Consider the following 27,131-nt stretch of genomic DNA (forward strand, 5'->3'; position numbering starts at 1 on the left):
AGAACTCATGCAACTCAATAGCAACAACACCACCAAAATCGGATATAAAACAGAGGAACTAAATGGTCATTTTCCCAAAGAAGACATATAAGTGGCCAACAAATACCTGAAAATGTGCCTGACATCACTAATCACAAGGGAAATGCAAATCAAAACCACAATGAAATATCACTTCATACCTGTTAGAGTGATCATCATCAAAAAGACAAGAGTTAACAAGTGTTGGCAAGGATGTGGAGAATAGAGAACTCTTGTGCTCTGTTGGTGGGAATGTAAATTGGTACAGCCTTATGGAAAACAGTATGGAGCTTTCTCAAAAAATTAAAAATAGAACTACCATATGATCAAGCAATCCCACTTCTGGGTATATCTCTAAAGGAAAGGAAAACAGGATAATGAGATATATGCATTCCTATGTCTACATCAGCATTGTTCACAGTAGACTATCTCTATATTATGGGATATTATTCAGCCATGATAAAGAAGAAAATCCTGCCATTTGGCAACATGGATGGACTTTGAGGGCATTATGCTAAGTGAAATAAGCCAGACAAAGACAAGAGATACTTCATGGTATTAGTTATATGTGGAATCTGAAAAAAAAAGTCAAACTCAGAGAAACAGTGGTCACTAGGGCTTGGGGGTGAGGGAAATAGGGAGAGGTTGGTAAGAAATGTATGAACTTTCTGTTATAAGATGAGTAAAGTCTGAGGCTCTAATGAAAAATGTGGTGACTGTAGTTGATACACTGTATACTTGAAAGTTGCTAAGAGAGTAGAACTTAAATGTTCTCACCAAAAAACAAAGAAAGAAAGATAAATGTGTGAGATGATGGATGTTAATTAACCAGATTGAGTGGGAGGGAATCCTTTCACATTATGTATGTATATCAAGTGATGTACACTTTAAATATCTTACAGTTGTATTTGTCAATTATAGCTGAGCAAAGCTGAAATTTTAGAATATTTTGCAAAGAAAAAACAAAAGTTGAAATAACTTAAAAACTTATCAGGTGGGAAATCTATTCTGCTGTAAGAAGTTAAGTTTTTGCCTAGCTTTATACTGCTATAAGTCACATTATCCTACTTACAAATATGTTTTTCATGGAGAAATATATTTTCAAACATTTCCTTCTTAAGCTATGTTCCTTATATTAAGAATATTTGCATAGATATTTTTATCCAGTTGGGTTAATTAGAGCTAAATTAATAATAACATAGTGAATTAATTATCACCAACATCAGTGGGTAAAAATCAGTCTCCTAAGATAGACATAATGAGCTAACTCAAATTTCCACTATATTCTAATAAATGTATAGTCTCAAGTTTATATTCCAATATCCATAGAACTATTAAATAAAATTTTGAACATCACGCAAAAGCTCTTTGCCATTTTTAGGAAGCAAACCTATTCAGAAATTCAACTTTATTATCAAATATTGTCAGGACAAGATGGTGGAGTAGTAAGGTGCTGCCTGGTTATGCCTCCTCCCATGGATATGCCAAAATTACAACTACATATAGAGAGACTATCTCTGAGAACAACCTGAAGACTAGCAGAAAAGATATTCCACAACTAAAGATAAAAAGGAAAAACCACATTGAGATGGGTAGGAGTGGCCAAGACAATCTAACTGCGACTCATACTGCTGGCATTGCCACCCAATGGCAGGAGGGATATCATAGCCTTGGAAGTCATCCCCTGAGGAGTGAGGGCTTAGCCCCACATCAGGCCCCCCAGCCTGGGTGACCTGCACTGGGAAGATGATTTCCCATAATATCTGGCTTTGAAAACCAGTGGTCTTTATGTCTAGGAGGGCCAGACAGCTGTAAGAAACCAAAAATTTGCTGTTAAATGGTGCATGCAAATATTCACTCCCTCCAAGTCCCAGCACAGGGGCAGCAGTCTGAAAAGCACCTGGGTCATACGTGAAGGAGATGTATTGACTAATTTTAGGGCATATGCCTCAGGGGCAGAGATCTGTTGGAACTTCCTCTGGGTACCGAGGAGCTGGTGAGCATCAGATTTGTTGTTGTTTGTTTATGGCTCGCCCTCTACCTAGCTGTCCCAGTGCTGGCAGGCACCATATCTGACTCTCCCTATTTAAACTATTAATACTGATTGCCCTGTTCTGGGTTCACCTGTGGACCTGATACAGTCGGTGCTACTCCAAAGTGATCCCCCCACCCCACCAGACCCAGCAGTCACCCTCAGCTGTCACTAGAGTCCTCCAAATGCCCCCCCTTACCGCCAGACCCAGCCAGCAGCACAGCCCTTCCAAAGCGGCCTCCCAATACACCAGTTCCAGTGGGTAGCATCCACTAGCACCAGAGCCCCTTCAAAGTGGCCCCCTGCCCCACCACACCTGGCAGCCACCCTCAGTTGGTACTGGAACCTCTCCTAAATGGCCTTCCCACCCCACCAGTTCCAGTGGATGCCTCCAACAAGCACCAAATCCCCTCAAAAGCACTTTCCCTACCAGTCCTATTGGGCACCCTCAGCTGCCACTGGCATCCCCTCAAAGTGATCCCTGCCTCAGAGGCAAGCCTTGCATAGTAGGGCACTTGCAACAGTTGCAACCAGAACTCATAGCCCACTGTACAGAGGCCAGCCCTGAACACTAGCATGCCTGAGGCAAGCATGGTCTTGCCATGAGAGGAGGACATACAGCTTACACAAGGAACACTCCTGGAGTACCTGGCTGTGGCTACCAGGGGGTACCACACTACTGGACCACACAGGACACCTCCTACATAAAGCCACTCTTTTAATACTGGGGAAAGTAGCTAATCTACCTAATACACAGAAACAAACACAAAGAGTTAGGCAAAATGAGACAAAAGAATATGTTCCAAATGAAAGAATTAGAAAAAACCTCAAAAAAAAAAAAAAAAAAGAAGTAAATGAAACGGATTAGCAACCATCCAGATAAAGAGTTCAAAGTAATGGTCATAAAAATACTCACCAAACTCAAGAGTGAAATGGAGGAACACAGTGAGAACTACAACAAAGAGATAGAATATATTTTAAAAGGAATCAAAGCTAAAGAATACAATAACCAAAATAAACAATACACTAGAGGGAACCAATAGCAGATTAGATGATACAGAAAAATGGATCTGGAAGACAGGCTAGTGGAAATTACCCAATCAATACAGCAAAAAAGACCAGAAAGCTACGAGAGCTCATCAATGAATTCAGTAAAGTTGCAGGATGCAAAATTAATACACAGCAATCTGTTGCATTTATATACACTAACAACAGATTTCAGTAAGAGAGATTAAGGAAACAATCCCATTTACCATCGCATCAAAAACAATAAAATACCTAGGAATAAACCTACCTAAAGAGGCAAAAGACCTGTACTCCGAAAACTATAAGATGTTGATGAAAGAAATTAAAGATGACACAAACAAATGGAAAGATATACCGTGTTCTTGGATTGGAAGAATCAATACTGTTAAAATGACTATACTACCCAAGGCAATCTACAGATTCAGTGCAATCTCTATCAAATTACCAATGGCATTTTTTACAGAACTAAAACAAAGAATTTTAAAATTTGTATGGAAACACAAAAGACCTCAAAAAGCCGAAGCAATCTTGAAAAAGAAAAATGGAGCTGGTGGAATCAGGCTCCCTGACCTCAGACTATACTACAAAGCTACAATCATCAAAACAGTATTGTACTGGCACAAAAACAGACATATAGATCAATGGAAATGTATAGAAAGCCCAGAAATAAACCCATGCACCTATGGTCAATTAATCTACAACAAAGGAGGCAAGAATATACAATGGAGAAGAGACCATCTCTTCAACAAGTGGAGCTGTGAAAACTGGACAGCTACAAGTAAAAGAATGAAATTAGAACATTCTCTAACACCATACACAAAAATACTCAAAATGGAGTAAAGGCCTAAACATAAGACTGGATGCTATAAAACTCCTAGAGGAAAACATAGGCAGAACACTCTTTGACATAAATCACAGCAATATTTTGGGGGGTCCATCTCCCAGAGAAATGGAAATAAAAGCAAAAATAAACAAATGGGACCTAATGAAACTTAAAAGCTTTTGCACAGCAAAGGAAACCATAAACAAAATGAAAGGACAACCTACTGAATGGGAGAAAATGATGCAACTGAAAAGAGATTTATTTCCAAAATATACAAGCAGCTCATACAACTCAATAACAAAGCAAATAAGCAAACAAAAACAACCCAATCAATAAATGGGCAGAAGATCTAGATAGACATTTCTCCAAAGAAGACATAAGGATGGCCAACAAGCACATGAAAAGATGCTCAACCTTGCTAATTATTAGAGAAATGCAAATCAAAACTACAATGAGTTATCACTTCACTCCACTAAGAGTGACCATCATCAAAAAGTCTACAAATAATAAATGCTGTAGAGGGTGTGGAGAAAAAGGAACCCTCCTACACTGTTGGTAGGAATATAAATTGGTATAGCCACTATGGAGAACAGTATGGAAGTTCCTTAAAAATCTAAAAATAGAGAGTATGATCCTGCAATCCCACTATTGAGTATACATCTGGAGAAAACTATAATTTGAAAGGGTACATGTACCTCAATGTTCATAGCAGCACTATTTACAATAACCAAGACATGGAAGCAACCTATATGTTCATCTACAGGTGAATGGATAAAGAAGATGTGACATATATATACAATGGAATTTTACTTGGCCTTAAAAAATAATGAAGTAATGCCATTTGCAGCAACATGGATGGACCTAGAGGTTATCATATTAACTGAAGTAAGATCAACAGAGAAAGAAAAATATAATATGATATCACTTATGTGTGGGATTTTTTTTAAAGATACGAATGAATTTATTTACAAAATAGACTCACAGACTTAGAAAACAAATTTATGGTTACCAAAGGGGAAGGGGGCAGGGGGAGATAAATTAGGAAGTTGGGATTAACATATACGCACTACTATTATATAAAATACATAACCTACAAGGACCTATTGTATAACACCAGGAACTACATTCAATATTTTGTAATAATATATATATATATATATCTCCTTTTTCAGATTCTTTTGTGAACAGATTCACTGTGCTGTACACCTAAAACTAACACACACAATAATGTGAATTAACTATACTTCAATTAAAAATTTTAAAAATAAATTAATTAAAATTTGAAAAAAAAAACAGAAAAAGACAAAAGAAAGCCCAAAAATGAGGATAATTTAAGGGACTAGAGGGGCAACCAGTTGTAGTTATCTTTGCATTTTAGGGGTCTCAGAAGAAAAAGAGAGAAAGGAAAAAAATGCAGCAAACTTATTTGAAGAAATAATGGCTGAAAATTATCCTAACCTGGTGAAGGAAACAAGCATCCAAGCCCAGGAATGACAGAATCCCAAACAAGATAAACACAAAATGGTCCACACCAAGACACATTATAATTAAAATGCCAAGAGTGAAATATGAAGAGAGAATCTTAAATGCAGTAAGAGAAAAGCAAATACTTACATGCACGGAAATCCCCATAAGAATATCAGCTAACTTTTCAGCAGAAACTTTACAGGCCAGAAGGGAGTGGCACAACATGTTCAAAGTACTGAAAGGAAAAAACGTCCAACCAAGAATACCCTATCTGACAAGATTATCATTCAGTATTGAATGAGAGCTAAAGAGTTTTCCAGACAAGCAAAAGCTAAAGGAGTTAATCACAACTAAACTAACCTTTCAAGAAATGTTAAAAGGACTTCTTTAAACAGAAAAAAAAAAAAAAAACATAAGAAGAAATACGAAAATTATGAAAGAAAAAAATATCACTGGTAAAGACAAGACTATGGTAAAGGTAATAGATCAACCAACTATAAAGCCAGTATGAAGGTTAAAAGACAAAACTAATAAAATCATGTATAGCTACAATAATTAGTTAAGGAATACACAAAACAAAAAGATGGTGTAAAAAACAAAACTTTGAGAGGGGGAGTAAAAATATAGTGCCTTTAGAACATGCTCAAACACTTTAGAGCATGCATCACTTTAAAATAGACTGCTATGTACATAGGTTGTTATATAAGAACCTCATGGTATGGACTTCCCTGGTGGCGCCGTGGTTAAGAATCCACCTGCCAATGCAGGGGATATGGGTTCAAGCCCTGGTCCGGAAAGATCCCACATGCCGCAGAGCAACTAAGCCCCTGTGCCACAACTACTGAGCCTGTGCTCTAGAGCCCAAGCCACAACTACTGAAGCCCACACACCTAGAGCCCATGCTCCACAACGAGAGAAGCCACCACAATGAGAAGCCCATGCACTGCAATGAAGAGTAGGCCCTGCTCGCTGGGACTAGAGAAAGCCCATGTGCAGAAATGAAGACCCAATGCAGCCAAAAATAAAATATTAAATAAATTAGTTAATTAAGAAAAATAGAACCTCATGGTAACCACAAACCAAAAACCAATAATAGAGCCACAAAAAATAAAGAGAAAGGAATACAGCTATTGTACTAAAGAAAGTCATCAAAATACAAGGAAAGAGAATAGGAGAAGAAGAAAGGAACAGAGAACAACAAAAATAACCAGAAAACAATTAACAAAATTGCATAAGTACATATCTATCAATAATTACTTTAAACGGAAATGGACTAAATGCTCCAATCAAAAGACATGGAGTGACTGAATGGATTTAAAAGCAAGATCCGTATATATGCTGCCTACAAGAGACTCACTTCAGATCTAAAGAAACACACACAGACTGAAAGTGAAGGGATGGAAAAACATACAGGCATACTTTGTTTTATTGTGCTTTACTTTATTGCACTTTGCAGATATTGTGTTTTTTACAAATTGAAGGCTTTTGGCAACTCTGCATCTGTCAAGATCAGTACCATTTTTTCCAACAGTATTTGCTCACTTAGTGTCTCTGTGTCACATTTTGGTAATTCTTGCAATATTTCAAACTTTTAATTATTATTTATATTATTATTTAGCTGATTATATTTAATGTAATATTATTATATAAATTATTGTGGTTTTTGATCAGTGATCTGTGATGTTACTATTGCAAAATGATTACAACTAGCTGAAGACTCAGATATTGGTTTGTAATTTTTACCAATAATGTATTTTTAATTAAGATATGTACATTGTTCTTTTAGAAAATGATATTGCACACTCAATAAACTATAGTAAGTGTACACATAACATTTCTATGCATTGGGAAATGAAAAAATTCGTATGATTTGCTTTATTGCAATATATGCTTTATCACAATGGTCTGGAACTGAACCTGTAATATCTCCAAGGAATACTTGTATTCCACGCAAACAGAAGCAAAAAGATAGCTGGGGGTAACAATATTTATATCGGACAAAATAAACTTTAACACAGGCTGTAATAAGAGACAAAGAAGAACATAATTAATGGTAAGGGGATCAATCCAAGAAGAATATATAACACTTGTAAATATATATGCACCCAACATAGGAACACCTAAATACATAAAGCAAATATTAACAGACAGAACAGAAGAAATTCACAGTAATACAAAAACAGTAGGGTTCTTTAAACACCACTTATATTAATGGATGGATTATCTAGACAGAAAACCAATAAGGAAACACTGACATAAAAAGGGAAACCTCCTGCACTGTTGGTGGGAATGTAAATTGATACAGCCACTATGGAGAACAGTATGGATTTTCCTTAAAAAACTAAAGATAGAGTTACCATATGACCCAGCAATCCCGCTACTGGGCATATACCCTTAGAAAACCGTAATTCAAAAAGAGACATGTACTACAGTGTTCACTGAAGCACTATTTACAATAACCAGGACAGAGAAGCAGCCTAAATGTCCCTCAACAGATGAATGGATAAAGAAGATGTGGCACATATATACATTGGAATATTACTCAGCCATAAAAAGGAACGAAATTGAGTTATTTGTAGTGAGGTGGATGGACCTAGAGTCTGTCATACAGAGTGAAGTAAGTCAGAAAGAGAAAAATAAATACTGTATGCTAATGCATATATATGGAATTTTAAAAAGCAGTACTGATGAACCTAGTGGCAGGGCAGGAACAAAGACGCAGATGTACAGAATGGACTTGAGGGCACGAGGGGGAAGGGGAAGCTGGGATGAAGTGAGAGAGTAGAATTGACATATATACACTACCAAATGTAAAACGGATGGCTAGTGGGAAGATGCTGGATAGCACAAGGAGATCAACTCCAGGCTTTGTGACGACCTAGAGGGATGGGATAGGAAGGGTGGGAGGGAGGCTCAAGAGGGAGAGGATATGGGGTATATGTATACATATAGCTGATTCACTTTGTTATACAGCAGAAACTAACACAACATTGTAAAGCATTTATACTCCAATAAAGATGTTGAAAAAATGACACATTAAATCAGGCTACCTTACGAGATGCATCCAAAGCATTCCACCCAAAAACATCAGAATACACATTCTTTCAAGTACACATGGAATATTCTCCAGGATAGATTACATGTAATGACACAAAAGAAGTCTCAATACATTGAAAAAGATTGAAATCATATCAAGCATCTTTTCCAGTCACAATGGTATGAGACTAGAAATCACCTACAATAAGAAACTAGAAAAAACACAAGCACATGGAGTCTAAACAACCATTGGGTCATTGAAGATACCAAAGAAAATAAACCAATACCTTGAGACAAATAAAAGTGGAAATACAACATTCTAAAATCTATGGGGTGAGGCTTCCCTGGTGGCGCATTTGTTAAGAATCCACCTACCAATGCAGGGGACACAGGTTCGAGCCCTGGTCTGGGAAGATCCCACATGCCACGGAGCAACTAAGCCCGTGTGCCACAACTACTGAAGCCTGTGTGCCTAGAGCCCATGCTCCACAACAAGAGAAGCCACCACAATGAGAAGCCTGCACACTGCAACGAAGAGTAGCCCCCACTTGCCACAACTAGAGGAAGCCCATGCTCAGCAATGAAGACCCAACGCAGCCAAAAATAAAATAAATAAATTTATTTTAAAAAAAAAGTCTATGGGACGCAGCAAAGGCAGTTCTAAAAGGCAAGTTTACAGCAATAAAGGTCTACATCAGGAAAGAAGAAAAATTACCAACAAACAACCTAAACTTACACCTAAAGGAACTAGAAAAAGAAGAACAAACAAAGCCCAAAGTTAGTAGAAGGAAAGAAATAGTGACAACCAGAGTGTGGAAACAAATAAAACAGAGACAAAAAAGGAAGGAAGGAGGGAAGAAAGGGTCAATGAAATGAGTTGGTTCTTTGAAAGGATAAGCAAAGTTGATAAAACGTTAGCCAGACACATCAAGAAAAAAGAGAGTTGGCCTAGATAAATAAACTCAGAAATAAAAGAGAAGCTACAACTGACACCACAGAGATACAAAATATTATAAGGAATGACTATGAAAAATTATATGCCAACAAATAGGACAACCTGGAAGAAATGGATAAATTCCTAAAAACATACAATCTTCTAAGACTGAATCAGGAAGAAATAGAAAATCTGCATAGACCAATCACTAGTAATGAAATTGAATCAGTAATCAAAAAATTCTAACAAACAAAAGTCCAGGACTAGACGGCTTTACAGGTGAATTCTACCGAACATTTAATGAAGACTTAATAACTTCTCAAACTATTCAAAAAAAAAAAATTGAGCAGGAACTAATTCAATGAAGCCAGCATCAACTTGATACTAAAACCAGACCTAGACATTACAAACAAGAATATTACAAGTCAATATCACTAGTGAACACAGATGCAAAATTACTCAACAAAATATTAGCAAACCAACTTCCAACAATTCATTAAAAGGATCATACACCATAATCAAGTGAGATTTATCCTGGGAAAACAAGGATGATTCAATATCCACAAATCAATGAGATATGCCACATTAATGAAATGAAGGATAAAAATCATGTGATCACCTCAATAGATGCAGAAGAGAACTTTTCACAAATTCCATTTATGATAAAGACTCTGAACAAAGTGGGTATAAAAGAAACATACCTGAACATAATAAAGACCACATATGACAAACCCACAGCTAATATCATACTCGGTGAAATGCTGAAAGCATTTCCCTACGATCAGAAACAACACAAGGATGCCCACTCTCTCCACTTTCACCAACATAGTATTAAAAGTCTTATCCACAGCAATCAGACATTAAAAATAAATAAAATTAATCCATATTGGAAAGGAAAAATTAAAACTGTTTGCAGATGACATGGTATTATATATATTAAAAATCCTATAGATCCCACCAAAATACTATTAGAACTAAAAAATAAATTCAGTAAAGATGCAGGAAACAAAATTAGCATATAGAAAGCTGTTGCATTTCTATACACTAGTAACAAAATTATTAGAAAGAGAAATAAGTGAAGGGAACTAAGAGGTACAAACCTGTAATTATAAAATAAGTCACAGGGATGTAATATACAGTATAAGTAATATAGTCAATCATACTGTAATAATTTTAGTAACAGATAGTTACTAAATTTATCATGGTGATCATTTTGTTATTTATTTGATTGTCAGATCACTATGTTGTATACCTGAAATGAACATAATATTGTATGTCAACTGTACTTTAATAAAATAAAATGTTATATGTCTAGCTAATAAAAAAAACAAATTCAACTTTATGGTAACTAGATACAGATTAAGTATAGATTTAACTTAATTTTTTGGCACATGTATGTCAATTGGTTTCCACAATTGTTTCAACACGTTTGTTGTACATCTACTAATCAAGCTACTGTTAGAAACTAGGGATATAGTCAAGGTCCCTACCTTCTGTATTCAAATTTTAATTGGGAATTCAAATTATTCTAATTCAAATTCTAAGATGGGAAATGGATAATTAACAATATGTAAACAATATAATATGTTGTATCAAGAACTATGAAAGAAATACTCTAGGTGATAATATAGAGAGATCCATTTAGATACCATCTTAGAGGTGGCACTGAGTTGAGATAAAAGGTTTTACATGAACAAGTAATGTGAAAAAATGTGGAAAGACTAATCTAGGTTTTAAAAACAAACATACTTTAGAGATGTAGCAGATACATAAACAGTTATAGACCAATACATTTGAAAACTTAAAGAGAAAACATTCTAGAAAAATACAATTTTTTAAAGGTGACTCAAAAGGAAATATAGAAGTTGAGCAAAGAAACTTAATCAGTATTTAACAATATTTAGGGAGGAGGAGAGAGCACTAGCACAGATCATTCCAATCCTAAATTGCAGAATGAAGTTAGCAAATTATCATATGCCAATTCAGGCAAGGTCTGTATGAGAAAGAAAAATTATAGTCTTATCTCATTCATGAACTTAGATACAAAACTCTGAATAAAATATTAGTAAAATAAATCCACCAATATATGAAAAGAGATATGACATATAATCAAGTTGGTTTATACCAGAAGTGCAAGGTTAGTAGTATAATATTTAAAATGTTTTAATATAATTTACTACATTAATAGATTAAAGGAGAAAACTACCTAATCATCTTAATAGGGACAGAATGAAGCTTTACTTTATTCTTACCTCATATCATAATTACTTACCTCATATCATACATTAAAATAATCTGAGATTAATAATAATGATGATGATAATAATAATAAAATAACCTCAGAAGACATACATGTGGAAGGCTAAACTGAAAAACTTTTAAAAAGAGATAGGAAAATACCTTTATTGCCTCAGGATAGGAAAAATTTTCTATAATCAATAAAAGTACCTCAAGTTATAAAAGCAAAGATTTGACAAACAACTCATTAATAGGTACATGAAATGATGTTTGACTTTATTAACAATTAGAGAAAAATATTAATAGCCCAGAAAGGTCTATTTTACATACACCAGATTGATAAATTAACATTTTAGACTTGGTAAAAATATGTTTCAGCATTCAGGCTGCTATAACAAAATACCATTAACTGGGTGACTTATAAACAACAGTTTATTTTTCACAGTTCTGGAGGGTGGAAGTCTGAGATCAGGGTGCCAGTGTGGTTGGTTGAAGGCCCTCTTCTGGGTGTCAGAATTCTCATTGTATCCTCACCTGGTGGAACAGGCTGGGGAGCTCTCTTGGGCCTCTTTTACAAGTGCATTAATCCCACTTATGAGAGTTCTACCCTCATGACTTAAGCACCTCTCTAAGGCTCCACTTGCTATTACCATCACGTTGGGCATTAGAATTTCAATATACGAATTCTGGGCACACACAAACATTCACACCATAGAAATGTGCATCAATGGAACCCTTACATACATTGCTAGTAGAAGTATAAATTGGCACAAACAATTTGAAAGATATTTTTACACTGTCAGTCAAAGTTGAAGATGCATATATCAAATGGTTCAGCAATTCAACACCAGTATATACCTTAGAGAAACCCATGCACAGGTGCATCAAGAGAGGTGTGAAAGTATATTTGTAGCAGTATTGTTTCTAATAGGAAAAAAATTGAAACACTAATTTCCATTCATAGAGAAATGGATAAACATTCTCTAGTATAATTATGCTATAGAATATATACATTATACAGCTGTGAAAAATAAATCAAACACAGCAACACAAATCAACATGAATGTATTTCACAAACATAATATTGAATGAAAAAAGCAAGTCATGGAAGAAGAGTACAGTATGATTCCATTTATATAAAATGCAATAAGTTGAAAAATTAAATACTATGTAGTTTATTAATACATAATGTGGTAAACTAGTTTTTTAAAGCACGGGAATTGACCTTATATCCTGAAACCTTGCTATAATTGCTTATTAGTTCCAGGAATTTTTTGTCTGTTCTTTGGGATTCTCTACATAGATAATCATGTCATCTGTAAACAAAGAGCATTTTGTTACTTCCTTCCCAATCTTGTAAAATTTTATTTCATTTTTTTGTCTTATTGTGTTAGCTAGAACTTCCAGTATGGTGTTGAATGGAAGTCTTTGCCTTGTTCCTGTTCTTAGGAGGAAAGCATCTAATTTCTCACCATTAAATTTTTTGTATGTTTTTGTAGATGCTCCTTTATCAAGTCAAGGAAGCTCCCCCTCTGTTGCTAGTTTGCTGAGAGTTTTTATCATGAGTGGGTGTTGGATGTTGTCAAATGCTTTTACTACATCTATTGATATGATTATATGCTTTTTCTTCATTAGCCTGTTTATGTGATGCATTATATTAAATGATTTTTAATGTCGAACCAGACTTGCATAACTGGAATAAATCCCATTTGGTCATGGTAAATAAATCTTTTTACACATTATTGAATTTAAAATGTCTGTAGCTTTATCTGTAATGTCTTTATCTGGTTTTGGTGTTAGAGTAATGCTGATCTCATAGAATAAGTTGGGAAGTATTGCCTCTGCTTCTATTTTCTGGAAGAGATTATAGAGTATTGACATCCTATATTCCTTAAATGTTAGAATTCACCAGTGAACCTGTCTGGGCCTGGTGCTTTTTGTTTTGGAAGGTAATTTGTTATTTATTTATTTTATTTTATGCATATATCCCTATTCACATTATTTCTCTTTGTGTGATTTTTGGTACGTTGTATCTTTCAATTGGTCCATTTCATCTGAGTTATCAAATTTGTGGGCATAGAATTGTCCATTATTTTTTCATTTAATAAGGAGTATTCCTTTATTACTCTTTAATGTCCAGGAGATCAGTAGTGATGGCCCATTTTAATTTCTGATATTAGTAATTTGTGTCCTTTGTCTTTCTTTCTTAGCTCAACTAGAAGTTTATTGATTTTATTGATCTTTTCAAAGAACCAGCTTTTGGTTTCATTGATTCTCTCTACTGCTTTTCTGGTTTAAATTTGCTGATTTCTGCTCTAATTTTTATTATTATTTTTCTTCTGATTGATGTAGGTTTATATTCCTTTTCCATCTCTAGTTTCTCAAGGTGGAAGCTTAGATTATTGATTTTTAGTTCTTTCTTCTTTTCTAGTGTATGCATTTCATGTTGTAAACTTCCCTCTGCACACTGCTTTCAGGTCATCTCCCAAATTTGATAAGTTGTATTTTCATTTATTTCCAAATATTTTAAAATTTCACTTGAGATTTCTTCCTTGATCCATATATTACTTAGAAGTGTGTTGTTTAATCTCCAAATATTTAGGGAAATTTCAGGTATCTTTCTGTATTGACTTCTAGCTTAATTACATTGTGATATGAGAGCATACTTTGATGATTTCTAATTTTTTAAGGAGTGCTTTGTGGCCCAGAATATGGTGCATCTTGGTGAATACTCCGTATGAGCTTGAGAAGAATGTGTATTCTGCTGTTTTAGGATGAAGTACTCTTTTTTCTTTTTCTTTTCTTTTTTTTTTTTTTTTTTTTTGCGGTATGCAGGCCACTCACTGTTGTGGTCTCTCCCGTTGTGGAGCAAAGGCTGTGGACGCGCAGGCTCAGCAGCCATGGCTCATGGGCCCAGCCACTCTGCGGCATGTGGGATCTTCCCGGACTGGGGCATGAACCCGTGTCCCCTGCATCGGCAGGCTGACTCTCAACCACTGCGCCACCAGGGAAGCCCAGGATGAAGTATTCTTTAAATGTCAATTAGATCCAGTTGATTGATGGTGCTCTTCAGTTTAACTATGTCCTTACTGATTTTCTGCCTGTTGGATCTATTAACTACTTATAGAGAAGTTTTAAAGTATCCAGCTATACTAGTGGAGTTTTATATTTATATTTTCTATTTAATAATATTATATTGTATATTTGAAAGTAAGAGAGTAGATCTTAAGAGTTCTTATCATTAAAAAAAAATTTTATAGCTATGTATGGTGATGGACATAACTAGACTTACTGTGGTGATCATTTTGCAATATATAAAAATGTCAAATCATTATACTATACACCTAAAGCTAATAAAATGCTATATGTCAATTATATCTCAGTATTTTAAAAAATCAGGCCAGTGACTATATGTGAGTGGGTGGAAGAGGGGGAAAGAAGAGACATACAGGAAATTTCCAAGTTACTGGCAATGTTCTGATTCTTGATATGGGTGATTATTACACAGGTGTTCATCTTGGTATTATTCTTTAAGGTGTGTGTTTTGTATCATATACTCTTGTATAACATGATTTATTATTTTGTTTTAAAAATTAGTAAATAAATGATATTTTAAAAGAAATAGAAATAAAATATGCATATGTACAGAATGTCAGATATCCATTTAACGAATATTGCCTTGGATGCCATTAAAAACATCTACGGGCTTCCCTGGTGGCACAGTGGTTGAGAGTCCTCCTGCCGATGCAGGGGACACGGGTTCGTGCCCCGGTCCAGGAAGATCCCACATGCCGTGGTGCGGCTGGGCCCATGAGCCATGGCCGCTGAGCCTGAGCGTCTGGAGCCTGTGCTCCGCAACGGGAGAGGCCACCACAGTGAGAGGCCCGCATACCACAAAAAAAAAAAAAAAAAAAAAAAAAAAAAAAAACCGAATATTTGTTTGAGAATATGGAAACATATTCCAAGACAAAGAGCTGTAAGGGTCAAAACTTTTTCTTTGGGAACTTAAGTGAGGAATGAGGAGAAATGGGGCAGTGGTAATGTTTTAGTACTATTTGTTTTGTTTTACCCAGATTTATGTTGATAAAAATAAAAATTTTTATAAAAGATGATAAATGTCAGCACAATGCAAGATGGATAAGAAGGAGGGGGTGCATTTTATTCTTATATTTTCTATTTTTCTCTTCTTAGGACCTGGCATATCTCGATACCGATGACAGAAAATGATGTGCTAAAGGAGATTAGAGGAAATCAAGTGGCTTTTCAAGATTGCTTTACTGCAGATATTTTTTTCCTGCTGACTTTTTCTTTGTTAACAATACCTGAGATTCCTGAGTTTTTACCAATATCTTCACCACAGGGTAGTCAGTTAATGGCAGACTGGGCTACTTGTGCTCCTTCATTTGTTGTGGTGGTAGCTGATATGGAGACCTTTCAGACAAATGATTCATTCCGTACTTGGACCAGAATCAGAGTGCCTCCAAACATTCTGACTGATGATGAAAGACACAGTGTGTCTGATGTGACCCTATCACAGGATGGAATATTTTTTTTAATAAATGGTATTCTTTACTTAAAAAATTATAATGCATTCAAAGGACTGGGAAGCAATGTAAATCTTCCTGATGGTGGAATTATTGGCATTACATCAAGAAAATGGTGTTGGATCAACTATTTATTGAAGGTTAGTAAAAAGATTACATATATGTATATTATACCTGCACATTTAGGTATATTTACCATACTGTTTAATACAGTGATATATCAGAGACTATACTATGCAGCTCTTTGTAGAATTATTTTTTTAAGATTTTTTTTTAATTGATTTTTGGCTGCATCGGGTCTTAGTTGCAGCACACGGGATCTTTGCTGAGGCATGCAGGATCTTTCGTTGTGGCACATGGGTGTCTCTCTAGTTGTGGCGTGCAGGTTTTCTCTTCTCTAGTTGTGGAGGGTAGGCTCCAGGGCATGTGGACTCTGTAGTTGTGGTGCATGGGTTCCAGAGCGTGTGGGCTCTGTAGCTCATGGCACACAGGCTCTCTAGTTGAGGCATATGAGCTCAATAGTTGTGGCACATGGGCTTAGTTGCCCTGTGGCATGTGGGATCTTAGTTCCCTGACCAGGAATCAAACCCACTCCCCTGCATTGTAAGTCAGATTCTTTACCACTGGACCACCAGGGAAGTCCCTGTAGAGTTATTTATGCTTGTAAATAACTCTATCTTTCTGACCTAGCTTCTCAGAGACCTCTTTACAGAGGTGTACCACCAACTACAGAGAATAAAATGAATCTAAAATATCTTTAATAGATTTAAATAAATGGAAAAGAAAATGGAAAGCATGAGAAAAAAGGAATCTATCAAATGACAAGGCAATGAGTAAAACTAAAAGCAAGGGAGTCATTACCATAAAATTTAGGATAATTGTTATCCTGGAAAGAAAGGATGTAGTGATTGGGAGGGAGTATGTGTGATATTTGGGAGTTCTGATTATATTCTATTTTTTAATCTAGGTAGCTATTACACAGATTTCTGCTTTGTGATCAATCTTCCAGCTATTTATTTATTTATTTATACTTGGTCAATTTTCTGTATGTAGATTCTATTTCAAAAATTTTAAATATGTAAAAATAAATGTTAAAATATAACCTAGATAAAACTAACAAAAATTGAAATGTAAAATTCAATGATCACCTTAAATAGAAGATTGGATACAACAAAAATAACTAGTGCATTGAGAAGTAGATAAGAAGAAATCAAACAAAATGAAAATCTGGGAGAAATCAAGGAAAAGAGGGTAAGAGAGATGAAAGAAAGAATGGGAAAGAGAAGATTCAACATATATCTAACCAGAATTCCAAAATGAAATTTTAGCAAGAAAGAGAAAGAGCTGAGACTTTTTCAGACTTAAAGAAAGATATCAATCCTCAATCCATAAATATTAATAAATCCAAGTTGATATAGGAAAAAAGAAAACCCACTTAGATACAAAATAGTGAAATTGCAGGGTATCAAAGACTAATAAGAGATATTAAAAGCATCCAAGGAGAAAGGACAAATTATAAACAAAGTAAAGATAGTAAAACAATTAGAATCAATGGAGGTCAGAATCAATGGAAGTCAGAAGATAGTGAAATACTCAACTGACGTCAAGTTATTGGCAACCTAAAATTATATACATTCAATAAAACTATCCTCAAGAATAAGAATGTTTGAAACTATTTTAAGAATCAAAATCAGGGATTTTATAATATAATTAGAATAATTGAAATAAAATTGATTAGATGTGCTCAATAGCAGAATGGGTATGACATGACAGAGGAAACAGTCAATAAGACTGAAGTTATATCAATAGAAAATTTCCAATGTAAACAATAGATAAAAATTGTCAAAGTTGAACCAGGCCCCAGAGACCTGTGGGACAATACCAAAACGTCTAACATACATGACATTGGAGTCCAAGGAGGAGAGGAGAGAGGATTATGTAGAAAAAAAAAATCTGAATAAATAATGGCTAGAAACTTCTCAAATTTGGTAATAAGTATAAACTTATGGAGCCACGAAGCCCAACAGACTCCAGACAATGTAGTTGTAAAAGAAACTCATAATCAAACTACTAAAAACCAAAGGAAAAAAATGTGGAAGCAGCCAGAGAGAAGTGATACATCATATATAGGAGAACAATGATTCAAGTGATAGCTGATTTTTCCTCACAGGCCATAGATAACAGAAGGCAATGAAGCAGTATTAGTAGAGTACTGAAAGAAAGGATCATCAGCATAGAATTCTATTCCAGACAAACATGTCTTTCAGGAATTAAGGAGAAATAAAGACATTCTCAGATGAAGGAAAACTAAGAAAATCTGTTACCAGAATACCTATTCTAAAAGAAATATATGTCTAATGAAGCTTATCAGGTGGAAGGGAAATGGAGAATTTAAAACTTCAATAATGAGTAAAAAACAACTGAAATGGTAGATATACAGGTAAAAATTATTTTAGACTAAAATCATTTTAATAAAATTATTTAATTAGATTTATTAATCTAATTTAATTAGCTAAAATAAAATTCTAATCTAACAATTATTAGATTATTATTAGATTATATAATAATATTTAATCTAATAATAATAGATTGTTATTATATAATCTATTACATAGATTATTTTTATACTCTTAAGTTCCTTAAAGCTTAAGACTATAAAATTTTTGTATTTTTATACTCTTAATTTTTATACTCTTAAGTTCCTTAAAATACGTATGATATGTAATAGCAAAATTTAAAATATATAACATTTTCTGGTGAGCTTTTTAATGTATGTTGATATAATACATGATTATTACAGCATAAATGAAGAAGGATAAAAGAACCCATGGGGTAGTGAGCTTTCTTCGTTACACTTGAAATGTTAAATGCATTATTATAACCCATAGAGCAACCACTAAAAAATTATACAAGATAGAGTTTTAAAAACCTCAACAGATAAATTAAAATGGAATACTAAAAAAAAATTTCTTTTCAATAACCTAAAAGAAGACAGGAAAGGGAAACACAGAGACAAAAACCAGAGGATACAAACAGAAAACAACAAAATGGTAATTAAATATAAACATGTCAATAATTTCATTAAATGTAAATGGCCAAAAAATACTAATTAAAAGGCAGAGATTGTCAAATTGGATTTTTTTTTTTTAAAGACCAAAATGTATGCTTCCCATAAGAAACCCACTTTCAATATAAGGAGACATAGTTGAATTAAAAGTAAAACATTGGAAAAGTATATACCATGCAAACACTAATTAAAGAAAATGGGAGTGGATTTATTAATATCAGACAAACTAGGAAAACAATTGGATAAAAAGGGACATTATATGATAAAAGGGTCAATTTGTCAAGAAGACATAGTAATCCTAAATGTGTATGTATCTAACAAACAAGCTTCATAGCAAATGAACCAAAATTAATTGAATGGAAAAAAGAAATAGATAAATCCACAAAATTGTTGGAAGATTTCCACAGTCCTTTTTCAGTAATAGATAAAACAAGTAGACAGGAAACAAGCAAGGATGTACAAGGATAAGTAACACCAGTGGTCAGAAAACTACTGCCCATCTCAGCCAAATCAAGTCTGCTGTCTTTTGTGTAAAAAGTTTTATTGGAATATAGCCATGCTCATTTGCTTATGTATCATCTCTGGCTGCTTTTGCCCTACAACAGCACTAATAAAAATTTGCAATAGAGTATGTGGACCAAAACTTAAATATTTACTATATAGCCCTTTCCATAAAAAGTTTGCTGACCCCTGAATTAACCAACTAGACCTAGTAGACATTTGTAAAATATACTCCACCCAACAACAGCAGAAAATATATTCTTTTCAAGTAAACATGGAATATTAGCAAAGATAGAGTATATTTTAGAACATAAGACAAATGTTAACAAATTTAAAAGAAGAGAAATCAAAGTATGTTCTCTGGTCATAACAGAATTAAACTAGAAATCAACTTTTTAAAAACAGATATGTGGAAGGTCATCAAGGATTTGAAATTTTATAAATACACATTACAATAACCATTTGGACAAACACCATTTCAAGGGGATGAAAAATAATTTTTTAAAATTTTTTGGTTTTGGCTCCATTGTGTCTTCGTTGCTGTACACAGGCTTTCTCTAGCTGTGGCAATCGGGGTCTACTCTTCATTGCGGTGCATGGGTCTCATTGTGGTGGCTTCTCTTGTTGCAGAGCATGGGCTCTAGGTGCACGGGCTTCAGTAGTTGCAGCACACAGGCTCAGTAGTTGTGGCACATGGGCCCTAGAGCACATGGGCTTCAGTAGTTGTGGCACGTAGGCTTAGTAGTTGTGGTGCACAGGTTCTAGGGCATGTGGGCTTCAGTAGCTGTGGTACATGGGCTCAGTAGTTGTGGCTTATGAGCTCTAGACTGCAGGCTCTGTAGTTGTGGTGCACAGGCTTAGTTGCTCTGCGGCATGTGGGATCTCCCCAGACCAGGGCTCAAACCCATATCCCCTGCATTGGCAGGCGGATTCTTAACCACTGCACCACCAGAGAAGTCCCCTAAAAATCATTTTAACTAAATAAAAGTAAAACATTAAAACTATATCAAAACTGATGGAAGTGAAAGAAGAAATTGACAAATCCATAATTATAGTTGAAGATAAAATAGACAATTGTATAGAAGAACTGAAAAACCAACTGAATCTAATTTATATTTATAGGATAGTCTACCCAACAACAGCAGAATATATATTCTTAGCAAGCGTTCATGGAACATTTACCAAGACAGACCATATACTGAGTCATAAATCAAACCTCAACACATTTAAAAGAATTTAAATCATATAAAGTATGTTCTCTAACTACAGTGGAATTAAACTAAGAGTCAATAACAGAAATATATCTGGAAATACCCCAATTCTTGGAAATTAAACAATGCACTTCTAAGTAATTCATGTGTTAAATAGGACATCTCAGGGAAATTAGAAAATCTTTTTTTAAATTATTTTAATTGAAGTATAGTGGATTTACAATGTTCTGTTAGTTTCAGGTGTACAACACAGTGATTCAGATATATATATATATATATATATATATATATATATATATACACACACACATATATGTATATATATATACTCAGTTGTATATATTCAGTTATATACATATTTATTTATATGTATATATTCTTTTTCAGATTCATTTCCATTATAGGTTATTCGAAGATATTGAATATAATTCCCTGTAGATCCTTGTTGTTTGTTTTATATATAGTAGTGTGTATCTGTTAATATCAAACTCTTAATTTATCCCTCCCTGCCCACTTTCCCCTTTGATAACCATAAGTTTGTTTTCTATGCCTGTGAGTCTGTTACTGTTTTGTAAATAAGTTCATTTGTCTTATTTTTAAAGAGTCCACATATAAGCAATATCATATGATATTTCTCTTTCTCTGTCTTACCTCACTTAATATGATAATCTCTAAGTCCACCCATGTTGCTGCAAATGGAATTATTTCATTCTTTTTTAAGGTGAGTAATATTCCATTGGGTATATATGCCACATCTTCTTTATCCATTCATCTGTTGATGGAGACTTAGGTTGCTTCCATGTCTTGGCTTTAAATAGTGCTGCTATGAACACTGGGGTGCATGTACCTTTTCAAATTATAGTTTTCTCTGGATATATGCCCAGGAGTGGGATTGCTGTATCATACGGTAACTCTATTTTTAGTTTTTTAAGGAACCTCCTTACTGTCCTCCATAGTGGTTGTACCAATTTACATCCCCACCAACAGTGCAGGAGGTTTCCATTTTCTCCACATGCTCTCCAGCATTTATTATTTGTAGACATTTTAATGATGGCCATTCTGACTGGAGTGTTTGATTTACATTTGATTTTCATGTGCCTGTTGGCCATCTCTATATCTTCTTTGGAGAAATGTCTATTTATGTCTTCTGCCAATTTTTTGGTTGGTTTTTTTTTATCGAGTTGTATGAGCTATTTTTATATTTTGCAGACAAATCCCTTGTCAGTCAGATTGTTTGCAAATATTTTCTCCTATTTAATAGGTTGTCTTTTTGTTTTGTTTATGGTTTCCTTTCCTGTGCAAAAGCTTTTACATTTAATTAGGTTCCACTTGTTTATTTTTGCTTTTATTTCCATTACTCTAGGAGATAGACCCCAAATAATATTCCTGTGATTTATCTTAAAGAGTGTTCTCCCTATGTTTTCCTCTAGGAGTTTTATAGTATCTGCTCTTACATTTAGGTCTTTAATCTATTTTGAGTTTGTTTTTGTGTATGGTGTTAGGGAGTGTTCTAATTTCATTCTTTTACATGTAGCTGTCCAGTTTTCCCAGCACCACTTATTGAAGAGACTATCTTTTCTCCATTGTATATTCTTGCATCTTTTGTAGTGGATTAATTGACCATAAGTGTCTGCGTTTATTTCTGGGTTTTCTATGCTGTTCCATTGATCTATGTGTCTGTTTTCTGCCAGTACAATACTGTTCTTATCACTGTAGCTTTGTAGTATAGTCTGAAGTCAGGGAACCTGATTCCTATAGCTCTGTTCTTTCTCAATATTGTTTTGGTTTTGGGGGGTCTTTTGTGTTTCCATAGAAGTTTTAAAATTTTTTGTTCTAATTCTGTGAAAAATGCCATTGGTAATTTGATAGGCATTGCATAGAATCTGTAGATTGCCTTGCATAGTATTGTCATTTTAACAACATTAATTCTTCCACTCCAAGCACATGTTATATATTTCCATTTATTTGTGTCCTCTTTAATGTCTTTCATCAGTGTCTTTTTTTAAAAATCTTTATTGGAGTATAATTGCTCTACAATGGTCTGTTAGTTTCTGCTTTATAACAAAGTGAATCAGCTATACATATATCCCCATATCTCCTCCCTCTTGTGTGTCCCTCCCATCCTCCCTATCCCACCCTTCTAGCCGGTCAGAAAGCACCAAGCTGATCTCCCTGTGCTATGTGGCTGCTTCCCACTAACTATCTATTTTACATTTGGTAGTATATGTAAGTCCATGTGACTCTCTCACTTCGTCCCAGCTTACCCATCCCCCTCTCCATGTCCTCAAGTCCATTCTCTACGTCTGGGCCTTTATTCCTGTTCTGCTCTGATGTTCTTCAGAACCTTTTTTTTTTTTTAGATTCCATATATATGTGTTAGCATACGGTATTTGTTTTTCTCTCTCTGACTTACTTCACCATGTATGACAATCTCTAGATCCATCCACCTCACTACAAATAACTCAATTTCCTTTCTTTTTATGGCTGAGTAATATTCCATTGTATATATGGGCCACATCTTCTTTATCCGTTCATCTGTCGGTGGACACTTACGTTGCTTCTATGTTCTGGCTATTGTAAATAGAGCTGCAATGAACACTGTGGTACATGACTCTTTTTCAATTATGGTGTTCTCAGGATACATGCCCAGTAGTGGGATTGCTGGGTGGTATGGTAATTCTATTTTTATTATCCTAAGGAACCTCCACACTGTTCTCCATAGTGGCTGTATAAATTTACATTCCCACCAACATTGCAAGAGGGTTCCCTTTTCTCCACACCCTCTCCAGCATTTACTGTTTGTAGATTTTTTGATGATAGCCATTCTGACTGGTGTGAGGTGATACCTCATGTTAGTTTTGATTTGCATTTCTCTAATGATTAATGATGTTGAGCATCCTTTCATGTGTTTGTTGGCAATCTGTATATCTTCTTTGGAGAAATGTCTACTTAGGTCTTCTGCCCATTTTTGGTTTGGGTAGTTTGTTTTTTTGATATTGAGCTGCATGAGCTGCTTGTAAATTTGGGGCATTAATCCTTTGTCAGTGGCTTCATTTGCAAATATTTTCTCCCATCCTGGGGGTTGTCTTTTCATCTTTTTTATGGTTTCCTTTTCCTTTGCTGTGCAAAAGCTTTTAAGTTTCATTAGGTTCCATTTGTTTATTTTTGTTTTTATTTCCATTTCTCTAGGAGGTGAATCAAACAGGATTTTTCTGTGATTTATGTCATAGAGTGTTCTGCCTATGTTTTCCTCTAACAGTTTGATAGTTTCTAGCCTTACATTTAGGTCTTTAACCCGTTTTGAGTTTATATTTGTGTATGGTGTTAAGAAGTGTTCTAATTTCATTCTTTCACATGTAGCTGTCCAGTTTTACCAGCACCACTCATTGAAGAGGTTGTCTTTTATCCATTGTATATTCTTGCCTCCTTTATCAAAAATAAGTTGACCATATGAGCATGGGTTTATCTCTGGACTTTCTATTCTATTCCATTGATCTATATTTCTGTTTCTCTGCCAGTACCATACTGTCTTGATTACTGTAGCTTTGTAGTATAGTCTAAAGTCTGGGAGCCTAATTCCTACAGCTCTGTGTTTCTTTCTCAAGATTCCTTTGGCTCTTCAGGGTCTTTCATGTTTACATACAAATTGTGAAATTTTTTGTCTTCGTTCTGTGAAAAATGCCATTGGTAGTTTGATAGGGATTGTATTGAATCTGTAGAATGCTTTGGGTAGTATTGTCACTTTTACAGTGTTGATTTTTCCAATCCAAGAACATGGTATATCTCTCCATATGTTTGTATCATCTTGAATTTCTTTCATCAGTGTCTTATAGTTTTCTGCATACAGGTTTTTTGTCTCCTTAGGTAGGTTTATTCCTAGGTGTTAAATTCTTTTTGTTGCAGTGGTAAATGGGAGAGTTTCCTTAATTTCTCTTTCAGATTTTTCATCATTAGTGTATAGGAATGCAAGAGAGTTCTGTGCATTAATTTTGTACCCTGCTACTTTACCAAATTCATTGTTTAGCTCTAGTAGTTTTCAGATAGCATCTTTAAGATTCTCTATGTATAGTATCATGTCATCTGCAAGCAGTGACAGCGTTACTTCTTCTTTTCCGATTTGGATAACTTTTATTTCTTTTTCTTCTCTAATTGCTGTGGCTAAAACTTCCAAAACTATGTTGAATAATAGTAGTGAGAGTGGACAACCTTGTCTTGTTCCTGATCTTAGAGGAAATGGTTTCAGGTTTCACCACTGAGAACGATTTTGGTTTTGTGTTTTTCATATATGGCCTTTATAATGTTGAGGTAGTTTCCCTCTATGCCTACTTTCTGGAGGGTTTTTATCATAAATGGGTGTTGAATTTTGTTGAAGGATTTTTCTGCATCTATTGAGATGATCATGTAGTTTTTCTCCTTCAATTTGTTAATACGGTGTGTCCCATTTTTAATTTGTGTATATGGAAGAATCCTTGCATTCCTGGGGTAAACCCCACTTGATCATGGTGTATGATCCTTTTAATGTGCTGTTGGATTCTGTTTGCTAGTATTTTGTTGAGGATTTTTGCATTTATGTTCATCAGTGATATTAGCCTGTAATTTTCATTTTTTGTGATATCTTTTTCTGTTTTTGGTATCAGGGTGATGGTGGCCTCATCGAATGAGTTTGGAAGAGTTCCTTCCTCTGCTATATTTTGGAAGAGTTTGAGAAGGATAGGTGTTAGCTCTTCTCAAAATGTTTTGATAGAATTCGCCTGCGAAGCCATCTGGTCCTGGGCTTGTGTTTGTTTGAAGATTTTTAATCACAGTCTCAATTTCAGTGCTTATGATTGGTCTGCTTATAATTTCTATTTCTTCCTGGTTCAGTCTCGGAAGGTTGTGCTTTTCTAATAATTTGTCGGTTTCTTCCAGGTTGTCCATTTTATTGGCATATAGCTGCTTGTAGTAATCTCTCGTGATCCTTTGTATTTCTGCAGTGTCACTTGTTACTTCTCCTTTTTCATTTCTAATTCTATTGATTTGAGTCTTCTCGCTTTTTTTCTTGATGAGTCTAGCTAATGGTTTATCAATTTTGTTTATCTTCTATGTTTTTAGTTTTATTGATCTTTGCTATCATTCCCTTCATTTCTTTTTCATTTTTTTCTGATCTGATCTTTATGATTTCTTTCCTTCAGCTAACTTTGGGGGTTTTTTTGTTTGTCTTTCTCTAATTGCTTTAGGTGTATGGTTACATTGTTTATTTGAGATGTTTCTTGTTTCTTGAGGTAAGATTGTATTGTTATAAACTTCCATCTTAGAATTGCTTTTGCTTCATCCCATAAGTTTTAGGTCATCTTGTTTTCATTGTCATTTGTTTCTAGGTATTTTTTGATTTCCTCTTTGATTTCTTCAGTGATCTCTCAGTTATTGAGTAGTGTATTTTTTAGCCTCCATGTGTTTCTATTTTTTTAAGATTTCTTTCCAGTAATTGATAGCTACTTTCATAGCGTTGTGGTAGGAAAAGATACTTGATACAATTTCAATTTTCTTAAATTTACTGAGGCTTGATTTGTGACCCAAGATATGATCTATCCTGGAGAATGTTCCATGAGCACTTGAGAAAAATGTGTATTCTGTTGTTTTTGGATGGAATGTCCTATAAATATCAGTTAAGTCCATCTTGTTTAATGTATCATTTAAAGCTTGTGTTTCCTTATTTATTTTCATTTTGGATGATCTATCCATTGGTGAAAGTGGGGTATTAAAGTCCCCTACTATGATTCTGTTACTGTTGACTTCCCCTTTAATGGCTGTTAACATTTGCCTTATGTATTGAGGTGCTCCTATGTTGGGTGCATAAATATTTACAATTGTTATATCTTTTTCTTGGATTGATCCCTTGATCATTGTGTAGTGTCCTTCTTTGTGTCTTGTAATAGTCTTTATTTTAAAGTCTATTTTGTCTGATATGAGAATTGCTACTCCATCTTTGTTTTGATTTCCATTTGCATGGAATAACTTTTCCCATCCCCTCACATTCCATCTGTATGTGTCCCTATGTCTGAAGTGGGTCTCTTGTAGACAGCATATATATGGGTCTTGTTTTTGTATCATTTCAGCCAGTCGATGTCTTTTGGTGGGAGCACTTAATCCATTTACATTTAAGGTAGATAACAATATGTACATTCCTATTACCATTTTCTTAATTGTTTTGGGTTTATTATTGTAGGTCTTTTCCTTCTCTTGTGTTTCCTGCCT

At 34.6% G+C, this 27,131-nt stretch overlaps 1 protein-coding gene across 1 annotated transcript in view; it reads left to right on the forward strand.

Moving 5' to 3' along the window:
- The window catches only part of CATSPERE (catsper channel auxiliary subunit epsilon), a 245,410-nt gene that overhangs the window by 86,225 nt on the left and 132,054 nt on the right, over positions 1–27,131 (forward strand). The window contains exon 9 of the mRNA XM_060010760.1: positions 15,766–16,258. Coding sequence (XP_059866743.1) covers positions 15,766–16,258 — 493 coding nt within the window. The remainder of the gene's footprint in view (positions 1–15,765; positions 16,259–27,131) is intronic.

Source organism: Delphinus delphis, chromosome 1, assembly GCF_949987515.2.
Source record: "Delphinus delphis chromosome 1, mDelDel1.2, whole genome shotgun sequence".
Classification (NCBI taxonomy): Eukaryota; Metazoa; Chordata; class Mammalia; order Artiodactyla; family Delphinidae; genus Delphinus; species Delphinus delphis.